We start from the raw sequence: 24,772 nt of genomic DNA, 5'->3' as shown, positions 1-24,772 counted from the left end.
ATGGGAACATGAAATGTTATTGCCCTGTGATGCTGCTGATGACATCAGACACTGGCTAAGAAACCAGCATCCTTTGCTTGGGTTCTAGTAGACTCTGCAAGGGCTTTTGTGTGAATGCTGGTTTTTACTCTACAAATAAGGAAAACAGCAGAGAGAATTATTTTGAAATTCAACTATAGGGGGCTGGTTTTGAAGGTCCCTTTGAAATAGGAAGCACTGGGAAGACACAGATAGGTTGTTGTACCGGATAAAATTCTGCTAGACCATGACTCTCCATTGTGAACGTAGAAAGTTCCCTTATCTAAGTTAAAACTGATTTCCACCTAGTTTTCTTAAGGAGGAGTTTTTTTAGCCAGAAAAAAATCCAGTTATTTGAGTAGTTTGCCTTGCTTTGGCTGTGAAAATGTGTCATTAAGTTTTGTTCAATTTGAGACACTCGGCACACTTTCCAGGGGTCGGCTGTGTAAATAAAACACATGCATCCTGCCCCCCAGAGCTTCTAACCTAACTGTCATCTGTGGAACACATGATCACATCATCAATTAATTAATGAACTGCAATTTTCCATGAAAGGAGAGCACAGGTCACCCTGAAAAATATCATAGGGGGTTTTACTTTACTTGGGGGAATCTGCCGAAGGGGCATTTAAGGGAAAGGGATCCTCGAGAGATTTACCAAAGGCCAAAGAAGGTTCATGGAGAGTTAGGGTTCCAAGATATTCCAGGGTAGTGAATGGTGGTAGAGAGAGCCTTTAAGGAAGGTTTAGCTGCATCCAGCATTTGGATAAGTCAGAAAAGTGCACAGTGGCTGTTGGACAGTGTGGTGGAAATTTCCCATCTTGGACCCTACCGACATTAGGGGCTGAATGATTCTTCGTTGTGGTGGTGTTAGGGGGTTTCCCTGTGCACTGCTGTGTTGTTGTTTAGTCCCTAAGTTGCTGCCTTTGCGAACTACTTGTTAGTGAAAGAAAGTTTCCATTTGTCCTTGGCCTGGAAAGGCTCAGATAGTGTCTGTGAGTGATAACAAGCTCAATCTCAGTCACAATTCTGCCTTTGTGATGGTGGTAACTAAGAAAATGAGCTTTTAAAGGATTGCTGTTGTTGTTTTAGACACTAATTTGTATCTGACTCTTTGCGACCCCCTGGACTGTAGCCCACCCAGCTTCTCTGTCTATGGGATTTCCAAGCAAGGATACTGGAGTGGATTGCCGTTTCCTTCTTCAGGGGCTCATTCTGATCCAGGGATTGAACCCGTGGCTCCTGCCGTGTCTCCTGCACTGTAGGCAGATTCTTTAACCAGGGGCTGCTGGGGAAGCCCTCCCTGTGGCTATAGGATGCTTAGCAACATTACTGACCTCTACTTGTTAGATGCCATGAGCATGCCTCACTAGTAACAACCAGAAATGTTTCCAGACATTACTAAATGTCCCCTTGGGGGCTAAGTTGCCCCTGTTGAGCGCACACCCCAATGCTTTGCATTTCGGCTTTAACCTTGTTTCTTTCTGGGTCTGTTTCCTTTTGGGGGATCACCTACTTCTTCCTGATGCTCTCCCTTTCTATTTTAGGTATTGCTACAAGCCATCTTTTCTCCTTCTTGGAATCAGGCAGGGTATAAATAAACAAATGTTACAGACGTGTAGTCACTGGTGTCAGATGCTGCTAGAGCTGGGATAGCGAGAGGCCTGAGCAGGGGCTGTTGGGTTTGGCAGTTGGGTGCCTGCCGGCGACCTATGAGAGAGGAGTCCGGTTGGGGGCCAGATTGGAAGGGATTACCGAGCGAGTGGGTGGTGAGGAAGTGGAGGTGGCCAGCATAGAGGAGTCTTTCAAGAGTGCTAGGGAGTGACGGAAAGCAGAGTGATATAATGGTAGCCAGAGAAGGAGGCAGCTTGAGAAAGGATTTTTAAAGTCAGGGCTCTCCAGGCTGGATTTTGTCAAGGGCAAGGAGGAGTGAGTGTGCTGACTTGAAGGATCACAGCTTGACTGTCCATCCTCAGAAGATAGGGGTGTAGAGGATCCTGTGAAGGAGATGGGGGTGCTCATTTCTCTGAGACAGGAGAGAACAGAAATAGAACCCATGAAGTTAATGCAGATTCTCAGATGGAGGTGATAATAAAGGTTGAAGGGGTGCATTTCAAATGATCTTCAGCTTCAGTGAAAGCAGGTCATTTCCTTGAGAAGGCTGAGTGAACTGATGAAATAGTTGGACAAACATGAGAAATGAGAATTTGCACAGTTTCTTGGTTTTAAGGTAAAATTCCAAGCCTCTTCTTTCAACACCCTCTAAATTTGAATGTGAAGATAAACCTACAACTTGATGTCTCTCTTTAATGTGGAAGTGTTTTTTCTTGACAAGCTGTTATAAAAATATGAGCATCTTTCAATTGAAAAGAAATTAGAATTAAGAATATATAGTGGTTGGTCAGTGATACCAAGGGCCTCCTGGTCAGGTGTTAGGGAATCAGTCTATCATGACATTTACTTTAGCCTCATTCCATAGTCTGGGAACCTGCATGGAGAAGAAAGGATGGCTGGGAATTGGAAATGGAAGTAAGAATGGATTATTAGTGCTTGCACTGTGTTGGAGGTGATGGATGGATTCCCCCACCCTTTTCCCTAATTGGAAAGAACCTTTGCTGTATTAGGAACAGCTCGTAATATCTGGGAGATTTTTGTGTATATGTTATGGCTCCTTATAAATTAACTGTGTCCCACAAGTGAGGAGAGACAAGTTTCTTGTGCTCCTTCTAATCTCACAAAGTCCAATGTTAATTTCAGTGTTCCTTTGCTCTCTGCATTAACCATGTTTTAAGTTCCAGTGGCCTCGCTCATCTCTGTGTCTGTTGCAGTCTGTACATTTTGGCTATTTACAATTTGCTGTTCTTTTCCTAGCAAACATTAAAAAAAAATTCAAGATGTCCTATATTGTCTCTTTTGGAAGATTATTACAGTTAATATGAGATATTATGGAAAGGCTCAAATGGTAAAGAATCTGCCTATAATTCAGGAGACCTGGGTTCCATCCCTGGGTTGGGAAAATCCCCTGGAGAAGGGAATAGCTACCTACTTCAGTATTGTGTCTGGAGAATTCTATGGAATGAGGGGCTTGGTGGGCTACAATCCATGGGGTTGTAAAGAGTCAGACACAACTGAGCAACTAACACTTTAACTTTTGTTTTTCTTTCCTACCAAATGTAAAAAGAAAATCCAAGATATCCTATATTGTCTCTTTTGGAAGATAATTATATTTACTATGATAATTATGGAAATTATTTTTAGTATATAATAAGTTTATATTCTATTTTTTCTGTTTATATTCTATTTTAGGCTATTATTTTATGGAGCCAAAAATGGCTGCCCAAATGGCTGCAAATGAAGCCTACTACCATGTGGTTTTTTGGTTATATATTATAGAAAAATTATGATAAGGCTTTTGACAGAAAAACTTTAAGATCTTTAATCTATGTGTCTAAGTCACACATGGTATTGTAACATATTTGATGCAGTCATTCTACTGTGGTGTTAGAAGACCAAGAAAATAGATGATCCTGCAGGAAAAACCCACATGTCTTGGAGACTTTTGTGTATTCAGAAATCTGGCATTATCACCATACTTTGCACCTTCTATACTCTCCAATTTATGTTATACAAATGACAAAGAAATGAATGATATTTATTTGAAGAACTACTTTTGAAATAGTCCAATGAATTTAGCCTAGTGAATCCTCTCACTCCCTTGAATACAAATTATATTATTTGCAGAAAAGATTTCTATTCTAGTATACAATGGTAATTGAAATTTGTAGCCCCTATCCTGTGGAGCTGGGATGCTCTGAAAGATTTTCTAAATTGTCAAAGCCTAAGAAATATTTAGCAGACCTAATTGTCTTTTGTTGCATTTTCATTTGACTTTGATAAGTCAAATACTTAGTTAATTTTAGTTATTAAAATGTACCAGTTTGAGTCAGGATAAGCTAGGATCTGCTGCAATAACAAATCAGCTCAAAGATTTACTGACTTGACACAGTAAAGACTGATTTCAGTTGCCCAAGCATACATTTCAATTATAGATTGACAGGACATTTGTCATAATTTTTTAGAATTTGGAAATGCTCTTCATAATCCTCCAGAGATTTAGGATGATTGAGGGGCCACTGTGAATGGCCATGCTAAAAGGGAAAGGATCTTGCCCCAGGAAGTTGATGCTCACATCTGGGTGACGTGTCACTTCCGTTCATGACTCAATGGGCAGAACCACTCACATGGAGCCACCCAACCACAAGAGGGCCAGAAAATCTAATCCCATCATATGACCTGAAGCCAGCCAATTGAATACACTTGGGCACAGCATTTTGACAATCATAGTGTCATTCTCTGAAAATTAAAACTAAAGTGTTGGTTTACTACACTGTGGGGAGTATAGAACATTAAAAGCAATTTGTCTTGTTACTATATATTATATATATAATTAAGATTACTGAGATAATCAGTGTTCAACGTCTTCATATACAGAAACATAGTATGCAAATGTCATGGGGTACATTTGTAGATATAGAGCAAATAATTAGGCATGACATGTAATTCTTTCCCAAAGAAAGAATGTGACATAAATGCACATGTACTTGCATAAAATAATTTGTCATTTTACTTACCAACCATGCTTTCACACTTTTTCAGAACTAACCTTTTTTTGCCTGTCACGTTTACAATGCTGAATAAATCTTTTTCTCTGTGATGGCAAATATTTATTATAAAACTGAATGGCTCCTCTCCTCTCTCCCTTTTTTATTTTGTCTGACAGCGCTTCCCAACAGAGGACCATCTGATGATTCATAGGCACAAGCATGAAATGACTTTGAAGTTTCCCTCAATAAAAACAGACAATATGTTATCAGGTAAGGAGCCATCAGGCAAAGAGGCTTGGGTGAGCAGATCAGCCACACAAGAGATACTTGTGCGTAGCAGAATGATTTTCCAATGGCAAATTCTGAGTCTTGAAAATATACATTTCTAAGGTATAGCTGAGACTTAAAATAATGGTAAGAAGAAATGTAATCAGCTAATGTAGTGTTTACTAAAATAATTGGAGCTCTGTGACTTCTCATTTTTCTGTAATGTGAAATATTTATTGCTATGAAACTTGGATCCATATATTTTTTCAAAAAAAATCACATACCTGTAATTACTCAAGCAACAAATATTAATTGAGCATTGGTAATGCACTCTGCCTAAAAAGCAGAGACATTACTTTGTCAACAAAGGTCCGTCTGGTCGAGGCTATGGTTTTTCCAGTGGTCATGTATGGATGTGAGAGTTGGACTATGAAGAAAGCTGAGTGCCAAATAATTGATGCTTTTTAACTATGGTGCTGGAGAAGACTCTTGAGAGTCCCCTGGACTGCAAGGAGATCCAACCAGTCCATCCTGAAGGAGATCATTCCTGGGTGTTCATTGGAAGGACTGATGTTGAAACTGAAACTCCAATACTTTGGCCACCTGATACGAAGAGCTGACTCATTGGAAAAGACCCTGATGCTGGGAAAGATTGAGGGTGGGAGAAAAAGGGGATGACAGAGGATGAGATGGCTGGATGGCATCACCGACTCAATGGACATGAGTTTGGGTAAACTCCGGAAGTTGGTGATGGACAGGGAGGCCTGGCGTGCTGCGATTCATGGGGTCGCAGAGTCAGACACGACTGAGTGACTGAACTGGACTGAACTGAACGCACTCTGCACTATTCTGAGTGCCACAGAGCCTCAAAGATTGATATGATTACTATTTTTGAGGACATCATAATGTAGTGTGTGTGTGTGTGTGTGTGTGTGTGTGTGTGTGTGTGAAAACTTAGCTAAACCAGAAGACTTCCATGATATGTATCAAAAGAGCCTTGTAAGGGAGAATGCTATGTGACTTTAGTAGAAGGAGCTCTGTTTCTGGCTGAACTAATCAGTGAAAGTTTCCTTAAGAAACAATACCTGCTTCATAATTAGGAAATTAAATGAGATAATGATGGAAATATAGTGAGTACTCAACACATGTGAGCAGAAATAAATAAGGCTAATCTATCAATTAATTGCCTTTCTGTCCCATTTTGACAAAAGAGTGCCAGGAGTAAGGAAAGGGTGCAAGGAGTGAGAAAACTTGAATTCTAGTCTGGCCAGATGACCTTGAGTAAGTTGGTGAACACTTCTGGGCTTCAGTTTCCTTTTCTATAAAATGGGAATGATTTTATCTGCCCAGATACAATGAAAGTATTAAGTGAAAGTATTTCATGAGCCCAACCAGGGTAATTAAAGCATTTCCTATTACCCTTCTTAGGTTAGAAATAATTTGTTCAAGCCACTGACTCCCTGGCATTGTGAAAAGAGCCACACCCATGAATATGTTTTAAAAGATATCAGAAGAGAAACTGACTGCCCAGGCAAAACTGGCTCCAATAATTGAGCATTTCTATGGCACTTAAATTTTACAAGTATTTTATTATCACTATTATCAGTAAACCCTCTAAGAGTTTTGTCAGACAGCTTATTATTACAACCCACATTTTACTGAAGAGGTGGAGGGACGTGGGAGAGGGAGCAGCTCTCCCAAACTCCCCAGTTCAGTTCAGTCGCTCAGTCGTGTGTGACTGCAATCCCAAGGACTACAGCCTGCCAGGCCTCCCAGCAGGGCAGAAATAGAGCCCCTGATTCTACACTTCTAACCCTCTGACCCGCACCAGCTACTGCACTGTCAGGCTTCCTCAGTAGATACACATGATCAAATACTTTCAGTGATGGGACCGTCCACACATGTTCCCAATCCGGCCTGTACTTGTTAATAGTGCAGATGTACTATAGTTTGGAAGACTCTTGAGTTCAAAGGCAACCTTTTCCCTCAACCATCCCCCAACACCCTTCTCCAATACCTCTCTCAGTCTGTTTGTTTTCATTGAACTAGCTGGCTCTTCAGAAACAGCTTTGTCTTTCCTTAAGTCTAGAAACAGAGATGCAGGAACTCAAATTTCTAAGAATTATGAACGCTTAGAAGGATTAGGAAGGGTGGTCTGTTCTTTTGTTTTGATCATTTGTTAAGTTCTGTAGAGTCACATGTGGTGTTACCTTACAGTTCAACAATGAACATATATATGCAAATAACAAGGCATTAGACTTTGGAATCCCCAGTATTTTAAAATAATAAGTTCACCCTTTATTTTAACCCAAACGGGATCCTTAAAATAGGCTGCCTTGGGGTAGGGAGTGGTAGGTGAGTGTGAGGGTGCTGTGCTTAGTTGCTCAATCATGTCCGACTCTGCAACCCTATGGACTGTAGCCCGCCAGGCTCCTTTGTCCTTGGGATTCTCCAGGCAAGAATACTGGAGTGGGTTGCCATGCCCTCCTCCACGGGATCTTCCCAACCCAAGGATCGAACCCAGGTCTGCCACATTGTGGGCAGATTCTTTACCATCTTTTGCTCTCTCAGGTTTTATGTTGAAGCTGGTAGAAGGCCATTTCATACTCCCAATGAAATTGAGTGCTAAATTTTAAAACGTGCTCCCCACGCTGCATGTTTGTAATCGTGCAGAATTTTCTTGCTGGAACAGAATGCAAAGCTATCCAGTCCAACTCCAGGGGTTGAGGTCAGTTACACATCATATGTCAATTTGTCCACAGTGAATTGTAATAGGCTATTTACTGGGTATTTTTGCCTTGCTATTTTTTCTCAAGAAAGTCTTTATACATATTTATCTCCAACATAGTTTTAGCATACTAGATTATGATTGTAAAAATGATTGAAATTTTACTTGTGTATATCTTACTTGGATTTGAATTTATCAAAAGTTTCAGAATATATTTTTTTTTCTCAGAATATATTTTTCCTAAAATATGTTCATTGAGATTTTATTTTTTAATGTCCCTTAAGCCTATTTTGTGGCCTCTCATAAAGATTAATAATTTTGTATAGCTTGAAATATAGTAAAAATAAAAATAGCATAAATCAAATCTTATATCAGCGAGCATCATCAGGGCAAAAATGTTTAAGTCCCTCCTGGGTTATTTTTTTTCAAGCAATATTCAATTATACAAAATTTTATTTCAAATGAATTGGAGTTTGACATATATTAAGGAGATAATCTATGGTAGGTATATTTATCACTGATTTCAGGATATCTGGCTAACCCAAATTTTTGTAAAATCACTTCATCCTTCATTAATTGCAAATATTGCAGTTAAGGAAGTTATTAAGATACCACAGATATATTCTTCATGGATAAATATCCAAAGGATTGTAAGATTTGAAATAATTTCATAGCTTTGCCATAGAGCCCATTTTATTTAGGGCAGGTAGAATTTACTACTCAAAATGACTGTAAACAATCTCTGACACACCACAAGTCAGGATAATACCAGTGGCAGTCCTGGTGTTTTATTAAGGTGAATCTGCTCTTATGGATGGAGAGTAAACATAAAGCCGTTCTTTCTAAGGGGACGGTACTAGTAGGGACAGGAATAGGGGTGGTGGTGTTGGATTCTGAGGGCAGAGCCTTCCATCCCCTCTCACCTTGGTCCCTCCACACTTATTTGGGCCATATGACACATGTTCAGAGTTTTTGATGTGATCAGGGGCATGAATCATTCCCTTTAGCTGTTCTTAATCTGATAGGTGATAATTTCTTCATGAGGGAAGTGGTGATACTGATGGTTTTTAGGTGCCAAGTTTGAGATGGGAATCTTCTGAGGACAGTACACTTCCACACACAGGTTGCAAAACTACCAACTACCACATCACATCAGATCTATCTGGTTTGCAAATGATGATCAAATTTCAGTATTAAAGATACTGAAGCATTAGAAATATGTGTTTGGGTCTACGTTAATGGTTTTAAGGCTTGATATCCTGGAATTCTCCTATCTTGCCCTATCAAACATCCCCACCTTCATTTTTTACAGGGTTCCCAGGTTCTGCACAGGGGAAAAACAGAATAAGAATCAAAGTGCAACTTTGTAGCTGAACAAATAATAAGCAGATAATACTCTAAAGGAGAACTCTGTGTGTATGTGTTGTGTGTTGTGGAAATATGGTAGAAATATTGACCTAGAAGATGATCGATTTTGTTTCGTTAAAGGGAAGGTGAAGTTCAAGAGTATCACAGACCTCTCCCAAAAGGTAAAGCCCTATCAACACTCAGGTGGGAAACCTGAGAAAGAGACACAGAGACTGCCTTTAAATGTCCGGTCAGTTCCCCCAGTAGACATCTTAATCTGATTAATGCTGCAGGCAAAGGGGCTGTGCTTGTAGAGAAGTTAGCACAGGCACCCGCTGAGGTGTAGAAAGAGGATCTGAAGCTGCGCCTTCACCACCATTCATTTATTTAACAAACATTTGATGAGTGCCTGCAAGGATCCTATTGTGTTGGGTGCTGGGAATGTGGCATTGAACCAGACAGATGAAGTTGCTCTTCCATAGAGCTGACTTTACACTATTGAGAGTGGGGAGGAAGAGAGATAATAGACAAACAAAACAAAACAGCCCCCTGCCCCCAGATAAATAAATACGAAAATATCCGTTAGGGACAAGTACTCTGATGAAGATAAAAACATGATGGTGTGACATCAGTGGCCAGCAGGCTATCTGAAGGGAGGTCAGGAAATGCCTTTTCTGGATGGATTTGGCATTTCAGCCACGACCTGGTGTTCAGTACTCCAGGCTCAGGGATTCTTTCTCCCTGACCTCTGAGTGTGGTGGGGCTGGGAGTGGTAAAACCCCAACACCAGAGGCAATGCAGCTGACTGTCTTGCACTTCCGCACAGAGGAGAGGTGAGAGAGACTGGCTTCTTCATCTCCTCTTCCTTGTAAAAAGGACACTATAACCCTTCAGGACCCAGCTGAGATCTGGATTAGGTCTAGAAGTACAGCCTAGCTCCAGACTCAGAACCTAATTCTTACTGTGGAGAAAGCAAAATGTTTTCAATGAAGTAGAGCTGTTGTTTCCAAGAGGCTGTAATCAACCAGACAACCTCAGAATCTGGAATCTACTGCCCATGGCTCTTTGCTGTAAATCCTACTTAATAATCCAAGAACATTTTAATAGAGAAGTCAGAGGAAAGGTGACATATCACTGCAAATTCTTTTTGGAATGAACTGGGATATAAAAAGTAAATAAATCACACACATGCAAACACACATACATGCACACACACGTGGCCCATACTTCCCTTCTTTCTCTTCCATCAGTGGTAAAGTTACAAAGTGATTTATCTCTATGGAAATCAATCAGATCTTCATGGAACAGAGGGTGGTGGAGATGGCTTGCACCAGAGGGCAGCATGATAATAGCAATAGCTGCCACTTATTGCCGTATTTTATGCCAGTAATTGTGGCCCGCCTCTGCCTTATATACACTGTCATTTAATCCTGGCCACTTTTTTTTTTTCCCATATGAGTGAAAAACATCAAGAGGATAAGCAATTTGTCCAAAGTCCCTATCTATATTTTTCTTACTATATATCTAGATTTGGTGAGATATACATATTATTTTTAGTATATTTCAGCCTGAGATTTATGTTTGGATATAAATCTATGAACTGCTTTTTGTGATTGATTTATCTCTTCAGTAGTCATCAAATGGAAAGAAGAGTCAAACATTTTTAGAAGGAAATTATAACAATGCATTAGCATTTAGAGGAATGAAGAGTTGTGTTTTTGAATCAGATTTTCTCATCCACAGTGATAAGTTGCTACTGGCATCTAGGCCATGTCAGCTTGTTATTCATGTTTTTAATTGATCAAAGTAGAATTTTAAAAATTCACCTGAATATGTCAGAGGCCTGATTGAAAGTCTCCTTTTATATATGAAAAATTGACTTCTAGTCTATTTAATCTGGAACCCAACCCCTTTTGACAAAGACTGTAGGAGAACTTGGGCAATTAGTGACTAAGTGGAAGCATTAAGCTTTGGATTCCACTATGCAGGGCAGATTTTGACCCCTTCTTTTACGTGGCCAGCAAAGACGTGGTTTCACAGTGTTAGTAGCACTTTTTAGTGGCTTAGCTTCTCTAAATGGAATTAAAATTGTGACTTAATGGCTCTTGGAACACTTAGGGTTAGGCCATGGCTGATAGTATGCAGTTGTGGAAAATATACTTGTATTTTTGAATCCATACTGCTGTCTTCTGAAATCATGTGTTGTAAGAGATGCCCTTATCAGAGCGTGCTCTGGTTAACTCATGTCCTCTCTAAGGGTGTCTAGTCCACCAGCTCTCTACCTTGACAGTAAATGGATTGCAGCATATGAGCCAAGAGTGTCAGAGTGTGTCTTACCTCTTACTGATCTGGATCACCCCAGTCCAGGTCAGTTTTTAAGTATCCCACAGCTACTGTTAAAAGCCAGAGTTGCTTTGGTTTGTCCCATGGGAGCACTGCCTCTTGGGACAGATGTCAGTGTCACCAAGAGGACTCTATTGCTCCTATTGTATATTCACACTCAATAAAAGGCACATTTATTGCAAAGAAGCCTGTCTAGAATTCTGTGGGATTCTGTCAGTTGTTACTGATTATTGCTCTTATGAAGGATTATGTATTTTAAAATTCATTTAATGTAAACTTTCTTAACTAGAACTCTATTAAAATGCAGGTAAGGGATAAGAACATTTCAAAGAAAGCATTGGTTGAAAAATTAGTGGGATAAATCTGATTATAAAAAGAATATTAAACATCTCTAAGAGAGATGCCTTTTTTGAGAACCCTCTTACCAAAATAGATAGGCTACTTCTAATATTTTTCTCTATTGATTTGAGCAGCATTCTTAAGGAATTCCATTAAGCCACATTTGGTTGGCTGAAATTGAGTCACGTAAATTATAAAAATGCATTGGCTTTAAAAAAAATACCCTACAGTTAGAATGGTCACTAATTCAAACTGATCTTTCTTATAACTGGTCTGAATAAGTGAGGCTTTTATGGTATCAATTTAATACAGAATGATATAAAATTACTTTATAGAGTCCTTTAGAATACCGTCACTGAGACTATCAGACCAATAGGAAAAAAATTTTGCTTAGGTGACTCACATTTTTTCTCTTCTGGTATATGATGGGAAATCTGCTTTTCCTTTTTTCTTAAATTGATGACTTGTCACCTTGCCTTTTTTATCATTAAAAAAATGAAACATAGACAGATATATAACTCAATAATAGCTCTGAAACTGAATAAGGTAGCAACCTATTATTAAATGTAAAGCAGACTAAACACTTTTTTAAAAGAAGAATTGGGTTTCATGCTTTAGATTTGTGCTTGTCATTTAGGCTTTGGAATAATCATACTTGCTGGGACTGAAGCACCTGATGGTAGGCAGGCTATGGATTGATTGAAAACTTAGTGAGTTGCTTTTTTCCCTAATAGTTCCAGCCATACCCTTGTGGTCCTTCCCAGATGAGATGTAATGTGATGCAGGATTTTTTATCATAGAAATGATGGGTAAATTCCTAACTCATAATGCCATGTTTGTGGTCCTTTTCCTGGCAGATGGGCAAATAGAGCCTCTGCTCTATTGGCAAATGTCCTTTACCGAGCTATTTACAGAGGCAGTGATTTTATGAGAAGATGCTCCATTTTCAAGAAATAGACTCATCATTCCAGGAAGGGAACTAGATACTGAAATATGACAAACTTTGCAAAAGATATTTTATTCCTTTTGGTGCAAATCTTTCTTGTCTGGTTGGTAAATACATCCCCAAGGATGCTTGAGAGGAGTAGAAGAGGCTAAGATTTCTTGCTTGCACTGGCCCTGGGTGTCTAGGTCTTTGGCTTGATGTGCTCTTTGTAGACTGAGAAGGTGGCACATAAGCTTCAGCTCCAACGTGGATTTGCAAAGGTTATAGCTACAACTCATGTAGCACTCAGACTCAAAAACTATGAACTTTTAGTTTGAGATTTGGGATTGAGATTCTCCATCTTTCATTCAGATGGTCCCCACCGGAGTGAAAGCACTAAGAGAAAGAAGAGCAGAAGTCCTTAAATGATCATGTCAACTCTGAGTTCTGAGTGGAACCAGTTCCTGGAGGTCCTTGGAGTGTAACTCATCACTACTGAACACACCTTTGATATTATCCACAGATAGAGCATCAGTCCCGGTTATTCAGGACGTAGAAACTGCTGCTGCTATAGATAACTGGTGCATGCTCTTGGTTCTAAATAAGGCATAGATTACAGGAATTTTAACTTTGGCCATGGATATTACTCACTTATTTCTGGTCTGATCTCAGCTGGAATAGTTACTTGACAAGGCATTCATGTGGCCGAGAAACTCTGCCTCTTTTATTTAAGCTGCTGATAGATTTAGCTGTTCCCTCTTTTGAAGATTTGCACATTTCCTGGCTTACTTGGAACTGGTACCATGTGGGATCAAAGATGACTTGAGACCCTGTATTAATTCTAATAAATGTTAAAACAAAAGTTAAGCTCCATTTTCTGGTTCCTGTTGTAACTGGAAAGAATAGCTCATTCACAAGAAGAGAATGAATTAAATATTCAGAACAGTGTGCCTTATCTATTCCAAATGTGGATATAGATAAACGTTTTGCCTTCCCCTCACTCTTATCATACAGCAAAGAAAGTCACATTTGGTAACAACTCTGGGGCTCTCCTCTGGGTCTTTGGTTCTGGGGAGGAGGGGGCAGCTGTCTTTTACTGCCCGTGACCCCTCTTGTTCCACAGCTTTGTCTCCCTATTGCTGCAGAGATGTTCATCGTGATGGATGGTGCTGTTGCTACCCATGCCATGCTCCTTCAGTCTGCTTTGTTGATGTATGTGGGTGTATGTGGGTATCTGGGAATAATTTTGCTTTAGCGAAGATAGAAAACATCCCTCAACTTTGCTTGGGGCTTGGGTCCCCAAATGCCAACCTGAATTCAATTTTATGGACCATCTCATGAACTTATCTCAGAGTTCAGGAGTCTTATAGCGCTTCTAGGATTACTATTCTCTCTACCCAGAATCATGGCCCTCAACTTGTAACTCTCCAACATAGGAGCTTAGAGAAATAAAAGGAAAAATAAAACCTGGCAAACTAAATTCCTATTGATGACAAGTGGTCTAATATTTCAGTTCTGTGATACTTTCTCAGGTTTTTTTAGTCACAAAAATGTTCTTGCTGGATAGTGAAAAGTCTGTAGGCTTTTAGTGTGGTAGTGTAGTTCTATTGTGTAAAGGATATAAATGATTCCAAGATATTTCAGAAGAACCAAGGATTGTTAGCATTGTTCATTACCAGTACAATTATATGACTCCATTTCTAAATGGGGTCCAAGGTGAGTTTCAGTTTCCTTGTAAGTAAAATGGAGGAAGTAATTTTTACCTAATGTGGTTGGTGTGAAAATTAATGAGATGATGCAACAAAATACTTAGCAGTATGTTTGGCATGGAAAAGTGTGAAAGGATTAGTTACTCAGTCTTTTCCGACTCTTTGCGACCCCATGGACTGTAACCCACAGGCTCCTCTGTCCGTGGAATTCTCTAGGCAAGAATACTGGAGTGTATTGCAATTCCCTTCTCCATGGGATCTTCCTGACCCAGGGATCGAAACTGGGTCTCCTGTATGGTAGGCAGATTATTTACAGTTTGGAATGGAATAAGCACTTGATGAAGGTATAGCCATACACATGAACACACACACACACACACACACACACACACACACACACACACACTTTTATTTCCACTCTCAGTTCTTGTCCACTTACACCCTCTGTTTATAAAACTCTGTCTAGCCCTTACTCTGACCCAATTTCTCGTATTTAACCAGTTGTTACTGATGTTCCTGTCCTACTGTTCTTTACATGGTCATACGTATCTTTGACCTACTACAGTGACTTTCGAAGGGAACCCAGTTATGGTGGTGATTTTATGATTCAAACCTTGTTTGAAAGATGATGAACATGTCCAGAGAATTTTCCCTAAATCATACGATTATCAAATCTAGATTTCTGAGTTGTCAATGTTGTCTTTTACTCGTGTCCCCAAGACCTTTGGACCTATGAAGAGAGTCTGGGCAAAGCATGGGATTTAGATTGAGAAAGAATTATGGTCATAGGTAAGAGAGGACTTAATAGTGATAAGATGGTTATAAATCATGTGACCTTGTGCAGAGTACTTATTTCTCCTGTTTTAAAATAATATGTACCCTGCTTACCTCATAGGATCTTGTGAGATCTGGATTCTAGACAATGTGGGTGAAAATGTTTGTAAACTGCAAAATGCTGCATAAATACCAATTTTATTATAAACACATAATGCTGTGTGGTATATATTATATATATACCACTGTGTGGTATAACACTGTTATAGGTATGTATGCATATGCAGGTATATGTATGCATGCGTGCTAAGTTGCTTCAGTTGTTGCTAAGTTGCTCTTTGTGACCCTATGGACTGTAACCTGCCAGGCTCCTCTGTCCTTGGGATTCTCCAGACAACAATATTGGAGTGGATTGCTATGCCCTCCTCCAGGGGATCTTCGCAACCCAGGAATCAAACCTGCATCTCTTACGTCTCCTGCACTGGCAGGAAGATTCTTTGATGCTAGCACCACTAGGGAAGCCCATGTAGGAATATATGTATAGCTTAAAATGAATGTGCATTTAATAAAAACCATTTTTAGCAAAACCCAATCCTTCGCATATCTTTTATCTGTGCTGTCCAGTTTATAATCATCTATGGTAGGCTCTCCATGTACTGCAAAGGGAGCTCAATATCTTGGAGGTTAGACTAAGAATGGGGAAAAATGCAGGTAGATATTTTGTTGCATTTGAATCCAAGTCAACCATTTGGGTCCCTAACAGGTAGGAAAGCCCCATGCCCATAGTGTATCAGGAGACATTGCCTTGGAAAGGCTCATTAAATGGAAATATCAAGTCTTTTTCAGCTTCATAGATATTAAGGTTATTCTTTGACTTTCAGTGGATAATTTACTAAAATTAACTACTCTCGTTATGATTTAGAAAATGAAATAGGATTCTAGTTTCTGGTCATATAGGAATATATAAAGAGAATGCCGAAACTGCAATTTCATTGCAACCTGGGGACCTTCTGCAGTTGACTGGTGTTGATGACTTAGGACTGTCCAGAAAGAGATTTGAGGCTGAATGTAGATCGTCGGACAAGTGTTGTAATCCATTTAGCAGTGTCTGCCATAGATTCAGATGGGAATAATGCATGTACATAATGGAAATAGCACCAAGCCCTTGGTTATAATGCCAGGGTTGCTGCATCTACCCGGAAGATCTTGAATAACACCCTTAATCACTCAGAGCTTCACTTTTCTTCACTTGCAAAACAATTGACATGGCCAGACTTCCCACTGGGAAGTGGTCTTCTCTGGTTTTTTTAATCTTCTGTTACTGAGAGAAGTGCAGTTAACACAATTTTATTCTTGTTCATGCAAGTATACTTTTACTAGGAATATAACTATCTTTAATAATTACAAAAGTGTGATTCTACCCTGCTTACCAGTAGGATCTTGTGAGATCTAGAGTTTAGAGAATGTGTACATAATATTAAGACACAAATAGTGGCTTCAGATCCTCCAGTTTTTGAAGTAGTAAACTCTCCAGACCATCAAGAATATGAAAGAAATTCTGTTCCTTTTAAAATGTCTTCTCTGAACATTCTTTTGGCTATAGCAGAGGAAAATAAAATTAATAATTATATTTTTGAGGGATGGAAGCTGAATGTGTTTGTCTTGGAACCATTCATCATCCTTCTGTGACTCTCAAAGTGAGAGAGAGAATTGCTAAATCTTTATTCTCCATTAAGAAAAAGGAATCAAATGTGTACTTCTCTCCTTTCATTTAATATAAACATTTATTAAATATTTTATCCTCCCAGCTTTCTAAAGTCAGGCTTAACCTTGACTCTAGATATTTTTTTGCCTTATTTTAGCAAAATTGTTTTTTCCAATTAAAAAATTCTACACATTGCAGCATGTATTCAAATGATATGAACCCCAGAAAGTCAACAGTGGCATCTCCTCACCTGAAGTTTTCCAGAAGGAATCCCTCATGTGCTGCAGGCTTCTTCTACACATCATTTTCTTTCTCTGAGCTTTATGGTTTTATTTTATTCCATATTCTAATTTTATGTAAAGGGCTGGAAAGTTACGGATGGCCACTCGGCATCATCATTAAGGCTAGTGGAGGGGATTAGTGAATTTAGGTTGTGTTTGCCATTGACTTTTGAGGAAAAGATCCCCTGTCTAATCACTTGGTCTTTGTTTTCAGATCAAACTCCAACCCCAACGAGATTCCTGAAGAACTGCGAGGAGGTGGGGCTCTTCAATGAGTTGGACTGCTCCCTAGAGCATGAGTTCAGGAAGGCTCAGGAGGAAGAGAGCAGCAAGCGGGTAGGTTCACCTGGATAGATGCCTGGACAAGTGTCTCCTCTAGCACCTGCTAGACACGTCTGTGTTGAAACTAGGCGGCATTGTGTGTTGGGCTGATGTGGCTCTAAAACAGCATTTTATCCATTTGCAAGTGCTTTGTGTGTGTGTGTGTGTGTGTGTTTTAATGGATGAATCTCTGGTTGTGGTAGAAAAATCATGGGAAAAGCAGATTATATGAAATATGGAATTCAAGCCAAAAAATTATCCTGATTCTTTTCTTTTTTTTAATTGGAGGATAATTGCTTTACAGTGTTGTGGTGGTCTCCGCCATACACCAGCACGGATCGTAATTATTCTTGACTTGAGTCAGATCAACTCATGGAATTTTCCATTCAAAACTAGTCGTTTTACTTTGCTGAATAATAGCAAGATTTCCATGGGTGGTAAGTGCAGAAGACAAGGACCAGAGTGTAAGATGACAAGTGAAGGATCATAGCAGTAGGAGAGAGGATTTCATCTGATCTTGACCCAGGCTATAACTGTCTGATTTCTGTCATCTTCCTGGTGTCTCTCTACCACATTTCATGGTTCCTTCTTGGTCATGTTATCGTGTATTTGTTGTTGTTGAAATAACAACAATAAGTGAAATAGGTTCACTGTAAGTGTGCATTATTTGTTCTTACAAATGTAGAAAATTTACTTTATGAATCCCTCCAGAATATACTGTGTTTTTTTTTTTTTTTTATTGTAATGTTGTGCCTGTATTTAAAAATCACTGTATCAGATTAAGGAAAAGAAATGGAGGCACAAGTAAATAAGATAATGAAGCTTTTCAGTATTTTTTAGTTTGTTTTTATAGACCATTATTGAGTGCCCACAATGTACTAAACAACAAATTAGACATATCCCATGACCAGAGACTTAAACTGTGAAAGCTGGTTGAAAGGAGGTACCAGCTACACTGTAATGGATTCTGAATTTCCAGCTGTTCCATCCGGAGAAGAAATTTTAAAAGGCTCTGATATTTCTCTAAGTGTTTTAAAACCTTTGAATCTCCCTCTATGTGAAATTATAATAATCCCTCTCCACCAGATTTTTCATGTCACTTTCTCTCATCACAATAGCCGAGGGTCTGTATTCAGTCTGTACTGCTTTAGGAAAAGTCCTGACAATAGGTTATGAGAGGGATATAAAATCTCAAGCAACTCATTTTATTTATGATTAGTTATTCATACTCGACCATCTCCTACCTCCCCAGCCCCAACCCAGTGAAGGGCCTTTTTTTTTTTGTTTTTTTAAAACAAACACTTATTTAGCACTTATTTGCCAGATGCTGTTCTGAGTACTTAAAATTTTTAACTAAATAAAAATAGAAGGCATGCATTCTATATTTCATTGCAATAGAAATAGATTTTTAAAAACCATAAAAATAGCAAGGAAAAGAGGAACCAAAAAGTCTAGTAAATTTACTCTGGTTGAGTAATAAATTTAGCTCTCCTGATGGACATGACATATGTACACAACTGGGAGATTAAGTTCATTCATTCCTTGAGATAGTTAAGATTGGCTTCTTCCGAACTATAAGTAAGGTGTATACTTGGTCCATATTGTCTTCATTTCTGACAGGAGGGTTTTAGTCAAGGTGTATGCCCTTGATTTTCCTGAAGATATTTACCAAGAACAGCAGCTGTAGAAGCCCATGATTGGGTTGTGGTTTTAGATCTTTGCATAGTACTCACCATCTCCTATATGAAGCCCCAGGGGAGGAAATTCTTACAGATCTGAATTCCAGGAAATGGTTTGCTTCCCCTGAGGAACTGAAATATTTTCTCCTTGTGGACATGAGAATTCTGTAACCAGTTCTGTTTCTCTTTTTGCTTTGACTGCTTGATTAACACGAAGCCAAACTGACTATTTAACTTTGAGAACTTTTTAGAACACAGTAATGAGCATTTTACTTCCCCACAGACTAGACTTTCAGTTCCAGTTTATATTTCCTCTGGTCCCAATTTTTAATGTAGAATGACATTTTCATGATCTACATTTTCTCTGTGTGTGTGTGAGTTGCTTTTGATTCTCTGTGGGTTGAGTACAAAAAAAGTGTTAAAATATTCAGGCAAGCAAAGTTGAGGAGGACTATTGCCATTGAAGAAATATGTTTTTCTTCTCTTTCAAATGTTGCTCTTAGCAACATTAGTCATGTGATGACTTTGAGAAGGGTATGTGGGTGGGGGATCCTGCAGCCAGCTTCCCCCATGGTTTTGGGGTGGCCCCCTCAGGAGACCAGTGTCTCACACCCCAACTTCACTTGCACGCACTGGAAGTTGGACAGTATTCACACTGTTGAAGTTTCCTCTTCCACTGCCTTGTTCAAACCAGTGGGCCAAATCCAGCCTCAGTGGCCATGACTACACAAGTAGGCACTTTGTTGAGGCTTAAGACAGGGTGACTCATCCAACGGCCAAATGAGCTGTGTTGTGACTTCTTGTGTATGCTGGTGTGTTGGTGATTTCCTTGGAAGCCACATGATGGGGAAATGAGGAGTAGGAGATGCTCTCTCATCTGCCAACCTATTTCTACTCATCCCTTCAACCACATTTCTCTAGCTCCCAACATCCTTGGCACACTGTCACCACCAGCTCCTACTTCATTTATTTGTTCCCTGCTTGAATAGTAGGAATACGAGTTCTTTTTTAAAAAAAATCTTTCGGTTGGGAGGCATGTGGGATCTTAGTCCCCTGACCATGGGGTGAACCTGTGCTCCCAGTATTGGAAGCATGGAGTCTTAAACACTGAACCCCCAGGGAAGTCCTGGAATACAAGTTCTTAATTCAGGGCATACCTTGTCATCATTAAGTTCTATCTCCTCCTTCATCCCTTTTGCTGCACATTCAGATAACAATTCCTTTTTAACTCTATACTCCAACTCTTTTCTAATTTATTTTCCTCTGAGACTGTTAATAGAAGATTTGCATTTCCTCATGCTAAATCACTTCAGTCGTGTCTGAGTCTTTGTGATCCTATGGACCATAGTCTGCCAGGCTCCTCTGTCCTTGGGATTCCCCAGGTAAGAATGGAGTGGGTTGCCATGCCCTCTTCCAGGGGATCCTCCCAACCCAGGGCTCAAACCCATGTCTCTTATGTCTCCTGCATTGGCAGGTGGGTTTTTTTACCGCTAGCGCCACTTGGGAAGCCGATTAGTTCCCTCAGCAAGTTTTATTTTGTAAAGTGGGAGATGGATTTGTTTATATGAAAAATTTGGTTTAAAAAGATTTTTGCTTGAACTTGCTAAATACTTTATACAGAAATGTTAGAAAGACTGAGCTGGTCCTTTCCTCCACCTTTAAAATTCTCACTGAAGTTTGGTCTAGAAAATTCTATCAAAGAGCAAATAGGGAATTGATTGTTGTTTAGCCCATGTGGCTGTGTGTTGGGGAAAATTCTGTTCAACAGACTATCTTTAATCCTGATACCATTTCCAAAAGCATCCCAATATGTGTATAGAGTGAGGACAGGCTAGAGGCCTGGTAATGAATAGGTAATGACCAATGGAAAAAGCCCCAGTGTCTGTATCCACAGCATGTATGATATAGCAGATGATGCGTTCCATAATTGCCTCAACCTTCCACCTTAGCATAAACCCATAGCTTCAAAACTCTTTAATTAGAGATATATTTTTTTCTCTTGAAAAAGCATTCCTCACTAGCAGTATCAGGATCTCAACTTGCCTAGTCAGGCTAGTGCATGTCCTGAAACAGATGAGAAACTTTTGTTCATCATTTATTCATGCAATAAATATTTTTGAGAGCCCATCACGTGCCAGGCACTGTCCAAGGCACTGGTGAATATACTATGGACTAAAGCTGATTTTAAAACAGAAAACAAAAATCCCTGACTTCAGGTCGCTTACTTCTCATGGGCAAGACAAACAGTAAACAAGTAAAAACAATAGAATATATAACATGTCCGAAGGTGATAAGTGCTGTAGAGAAAAATATTGCAGGGAAGGGGCACAGGGAGTGCTAGGAGTGATCTAGGGGGCATCACTGGTGAGCGGACATGCAGCTGTGACCTGAAGGAGGAAGAAGTCTGAAGCAGGTGTGTACTGGGGAGAGTAGAGAGAGCAGTAAATGCAATGCCCTGAGGCTGGAGGGTGCTCTTTGCTGGAGGGACAGCAAAGAGCAGGGTGTGCAGTGATGGGCAGAGTGGGCATGCAGGGTCATATCCAAGAAGGCCGAGTAGGCTGCAGTCTGAGTGAGATGGAGAACCATGAGACAACTGTAAGGAGAGGTATCATAGCATTTGACTAACCAACAGCTGATCTCCTATATACGAATGAGTTCCATTCCCAGAGAACGTTAAGTCCCATTTGTTTCTAAGTCCAATAAAGTTAGCCTAGATACGCATCTAACACAATCACTTATATAGTACTGTACTATCATAGGTTTCACACAATAATACACAAAAAACAAACCCCCCAAATAAAGAAAATATTTTAAATCTTCTGGTACAGTACTTTGAAAAGTTCAGTAGTAGAGTACAACAGCTGGTACTTCTTAGCAATGACAGCTATATCACCACTGCTTTTATACATGTTTGTGGACATCCTGGGCTTGAAATAAAGATACTGCAGTACTGAAGTCTATATAGTACTCTACAGTAAAGTACAGAAACACAGCCACCTATAGAGGATGCACACGCGTGACAGTATTACCCCAGACATGTGAACTAACCTCCATGATTGGACATGCAAATACATGTTCGAATCTTTGAAATTTCACATCCTGAAGGTTTGTATATAGGGGACTTACTATGGCTGCCAAGTTGAAAGTAAACTGTTGGAAGGAAATAGCAAAGTGAGACCAGTTAGGAGGGTATTCAAAGAATCTAGGTTAAAGATAGTGGCAGATTGGTCCAAGGTGCAGATGGAAGGGGTGGTTAGATTCTGTATTAATTTGAAGATAGAGCCAATAGGAACTGGTGATGGATTAGGTCTGGGAAGTAACAGATGGAATTCAGGATAAAACCAGGTTTTTGACCTCAGCAACTGAAAGGATGGAGTTTCCTGTGGGAGAAACAAGTTTGAAGGGCAAATTGAGGAGATTGTTTGCAGACTTGGTAAGTGGAAATATCTACCTGGCAGATGAATATATAGATATGGAATACAGGACCTGTCTAAAGATGTACATGGTTGGGTCATTGGCATGTTGTTGTTGTTTAGTCACTAATTCATGTCTAGCTACTTTGCAACCCCATGGACTGTAGCTTGCCAGGCTCCTCTATCCATGGGATTTCCCAGAAGAATACTGGGATGGGTTGCCTTTTCCTTCTCCAAGGGATCTTCCTGACCCAGGGAATCTTCCCGACTCAGGGATCAAACTCATGTCTCCTGCACTGGCAGGCAGATTCTTTACCACTGAGCCACCTGGGAGGTGGTGTTTAAATGCATGAGACTCAATGGAATGACCTGGGCTAGGAGTGAATGGGGATGAGGTAGAGAAGAGGTCTGAGTATGGAACTTGGCAGAGTCTTCCAGAATCCTCCAAGACAGAGTCTTCAACTCTCCTCAGTGGTCAGAGATGACACAGAAGTACGAGACACGAAGAGTCAAGTATGGGAACCCAGGAAGTAACACTGAATAGACACCAGTAACTGACAATCTGCATGCTGATCTCATGTTCCACATTAGTGGAAAAAACAAAACAAAAGATTTTTTAAAAGGATGAATTGACCTTTCACATTTGATTTCTTTTTTACAAAAGAGATCCAACAGTGCCTATCTAGGAGGAGAGAGATAGCTTCATCATGTGATAACAGTTGTGTGTGAGTGTGTGTGTGTGTGTGTGTGTGTGTGTGTGTAAGAAAGGAAGAAGAGTTGAAAGTACTAGACATGAGCTCCTTTATCTTGCTGAGAGAAATATAACATTACAGCCTAACATAGTGAAGGACCCTGAAGATGAAAAGCACGGTATATAAGTGCTAAGTGTTGTTATTCTCCCCTAGGACCTAAATCTGACTCATTATGCTGATGCAGCAATAGCAAATTGGGACATTTCCATGCTCTAGAATTCCTACCCAAATGATGAAAAGTGCAGTCTATTCCCAGAGGGTGTTGACTGTTTAACACATGGGAACAAGGGACAAGCTACAATCTTAAGATCTTGGATCCCAGCTCCACAGGAGTCATGGAACAGGGCATGGCCAGGTCAGCCTCAGCTCAGAAAAGTCAGCTGCTCAATCTGATTAAATTCTGTACCTGGAAATCATGTTACCCGACACCACCAGTTACTTGGGGAGAGAGGGCGCAGAGAGGGAGGTGCTTCGCCTTCTTAACAGTCTTGCTGTATCAGTTGCTAGTGGGCAACCTTGCTCTCTGAGGAAGGTGTGAGTGGCAATGTGTGGGTGGCACTAGGTGAAAAACAAAAGATAGCAAATTGAGCAAACTTGCAACAGCTGTATATTTCCAGTTTTGTTAACATGTTGCTTCTATATTTGTGCAATACAGCTCCCTCCCCGCCTTTTCTCCCCAGCCTCTTCCTTATAGTCTGGAGAAAAAGAAATTCTGAAATTTAAACTTGGTTTTATCCTAGTTTTGAAAATGCCACCACGTTCTCTAAATTCTAGTAGATGAGATTGTTTTTAAGGCATCTTTTCGTGCCTTAAAAAAAAAAAAAAATCAGCATAACTGAAAGGAAACACCCATTGGGAACATTATGAGAGATGATGGCCTATTTCTTCCCCCCACCCCAATAACTGGGAAATCTAACCCTTATATCTTAAACATTCTCTTGTCCTCCCCCTCCATTTCAGCACACTAGTCATGTAAGCACTTTCCACTTTCTCCTTATAGATTTAAATTTTGCCCTCAGCTTAGATGGAATTTGATGCTGGAAGAGAAGTTGGCTTGGTCTTTGCATCCCACTCAGGGGAATGACTAAACCAGTGGATGAACTGGAAGCTATTTCATGAGTTTTGGTTCCCTGGGATTTAGGATTAATGAGCACGATCTCAACAGAGATTATTAGGAGTTGGTGTCCACTTCCACATATGTCAATGAATCATGAGGTGATCTCAGGCTCAGCCTCAATTTAAAATGGAGTGGAAATGAAAAATAACTCATAGAGTTGTTTTTGTGAGGTTTTTTTTTTGTTTTGTTTGGTTTTTTTTTTTGGTGGAAAGTCATGGTATCCTCAGAGTTGCAAAATCCATCGTCTTGCCTTACAAAGAGTGACCTCATAAAATCAAGTCCCTTTTACATGAATGATGATGAAGGCCCATGGCTTGGAGGAGAACTGACCCAGATGAGTACTGGGGGTTTGCTCATCTCCTCCATTAGATAGTTTGTGTATTTGTCTAACTTGGACCTTAATGGATGAGTCTTCACAACATAACCTTCACATTATAGACAAAACATCTCT

At 39.8% G+C, this 24,772-nt stretch overlaps 1 protein-coding gene across 2 annotated transcripts in view; it reads left to right on the top strand.

Annotated features, from left to right (window-relative positions):
* Nucleotides 1-24,772, top strand: part of CREB5 (cAMP responsive element binding protein 5) — a 431,442-nt gene that overhangs the window by 77,717 nt on the left and 328,953 nt on the right. For both annotated transcript variants that reach the window (XM_065939200.1, XM_065939199.1), the window contains exons 3-4: nt 4,798-4,891; nt 17,254-17,375. In XM_065939200.1, the coding sequence (XP_065795272.1) occupies nt 4,798-4,891; nt 17,254-17,375 (216 nt within the window). The remainder of the gene's footprint in view (nt 1-4,797; nt 4,892-17,253; nt 17,376-24,772) is intronic.

Source organism: Muntiacus reevesi, chromosome 6, assembly GCF_963930625.1.
Source record: "Muntiacus reevesi chromosome 6, mMunRee1.1, whole genome shotgun sequence".
NCBI classification, from domain to species: Eukaryota; Metazoa; Chordata; class Mammalia; order Artiodactyla; family Cervidae; genus Muntiacus; species Muntiacus reevesi.
The sequence above is the reverse complement of the archived record's forward strand: the minus strand, read 5'-3'. Positions and strand labels throughout refer to the sequence as shown.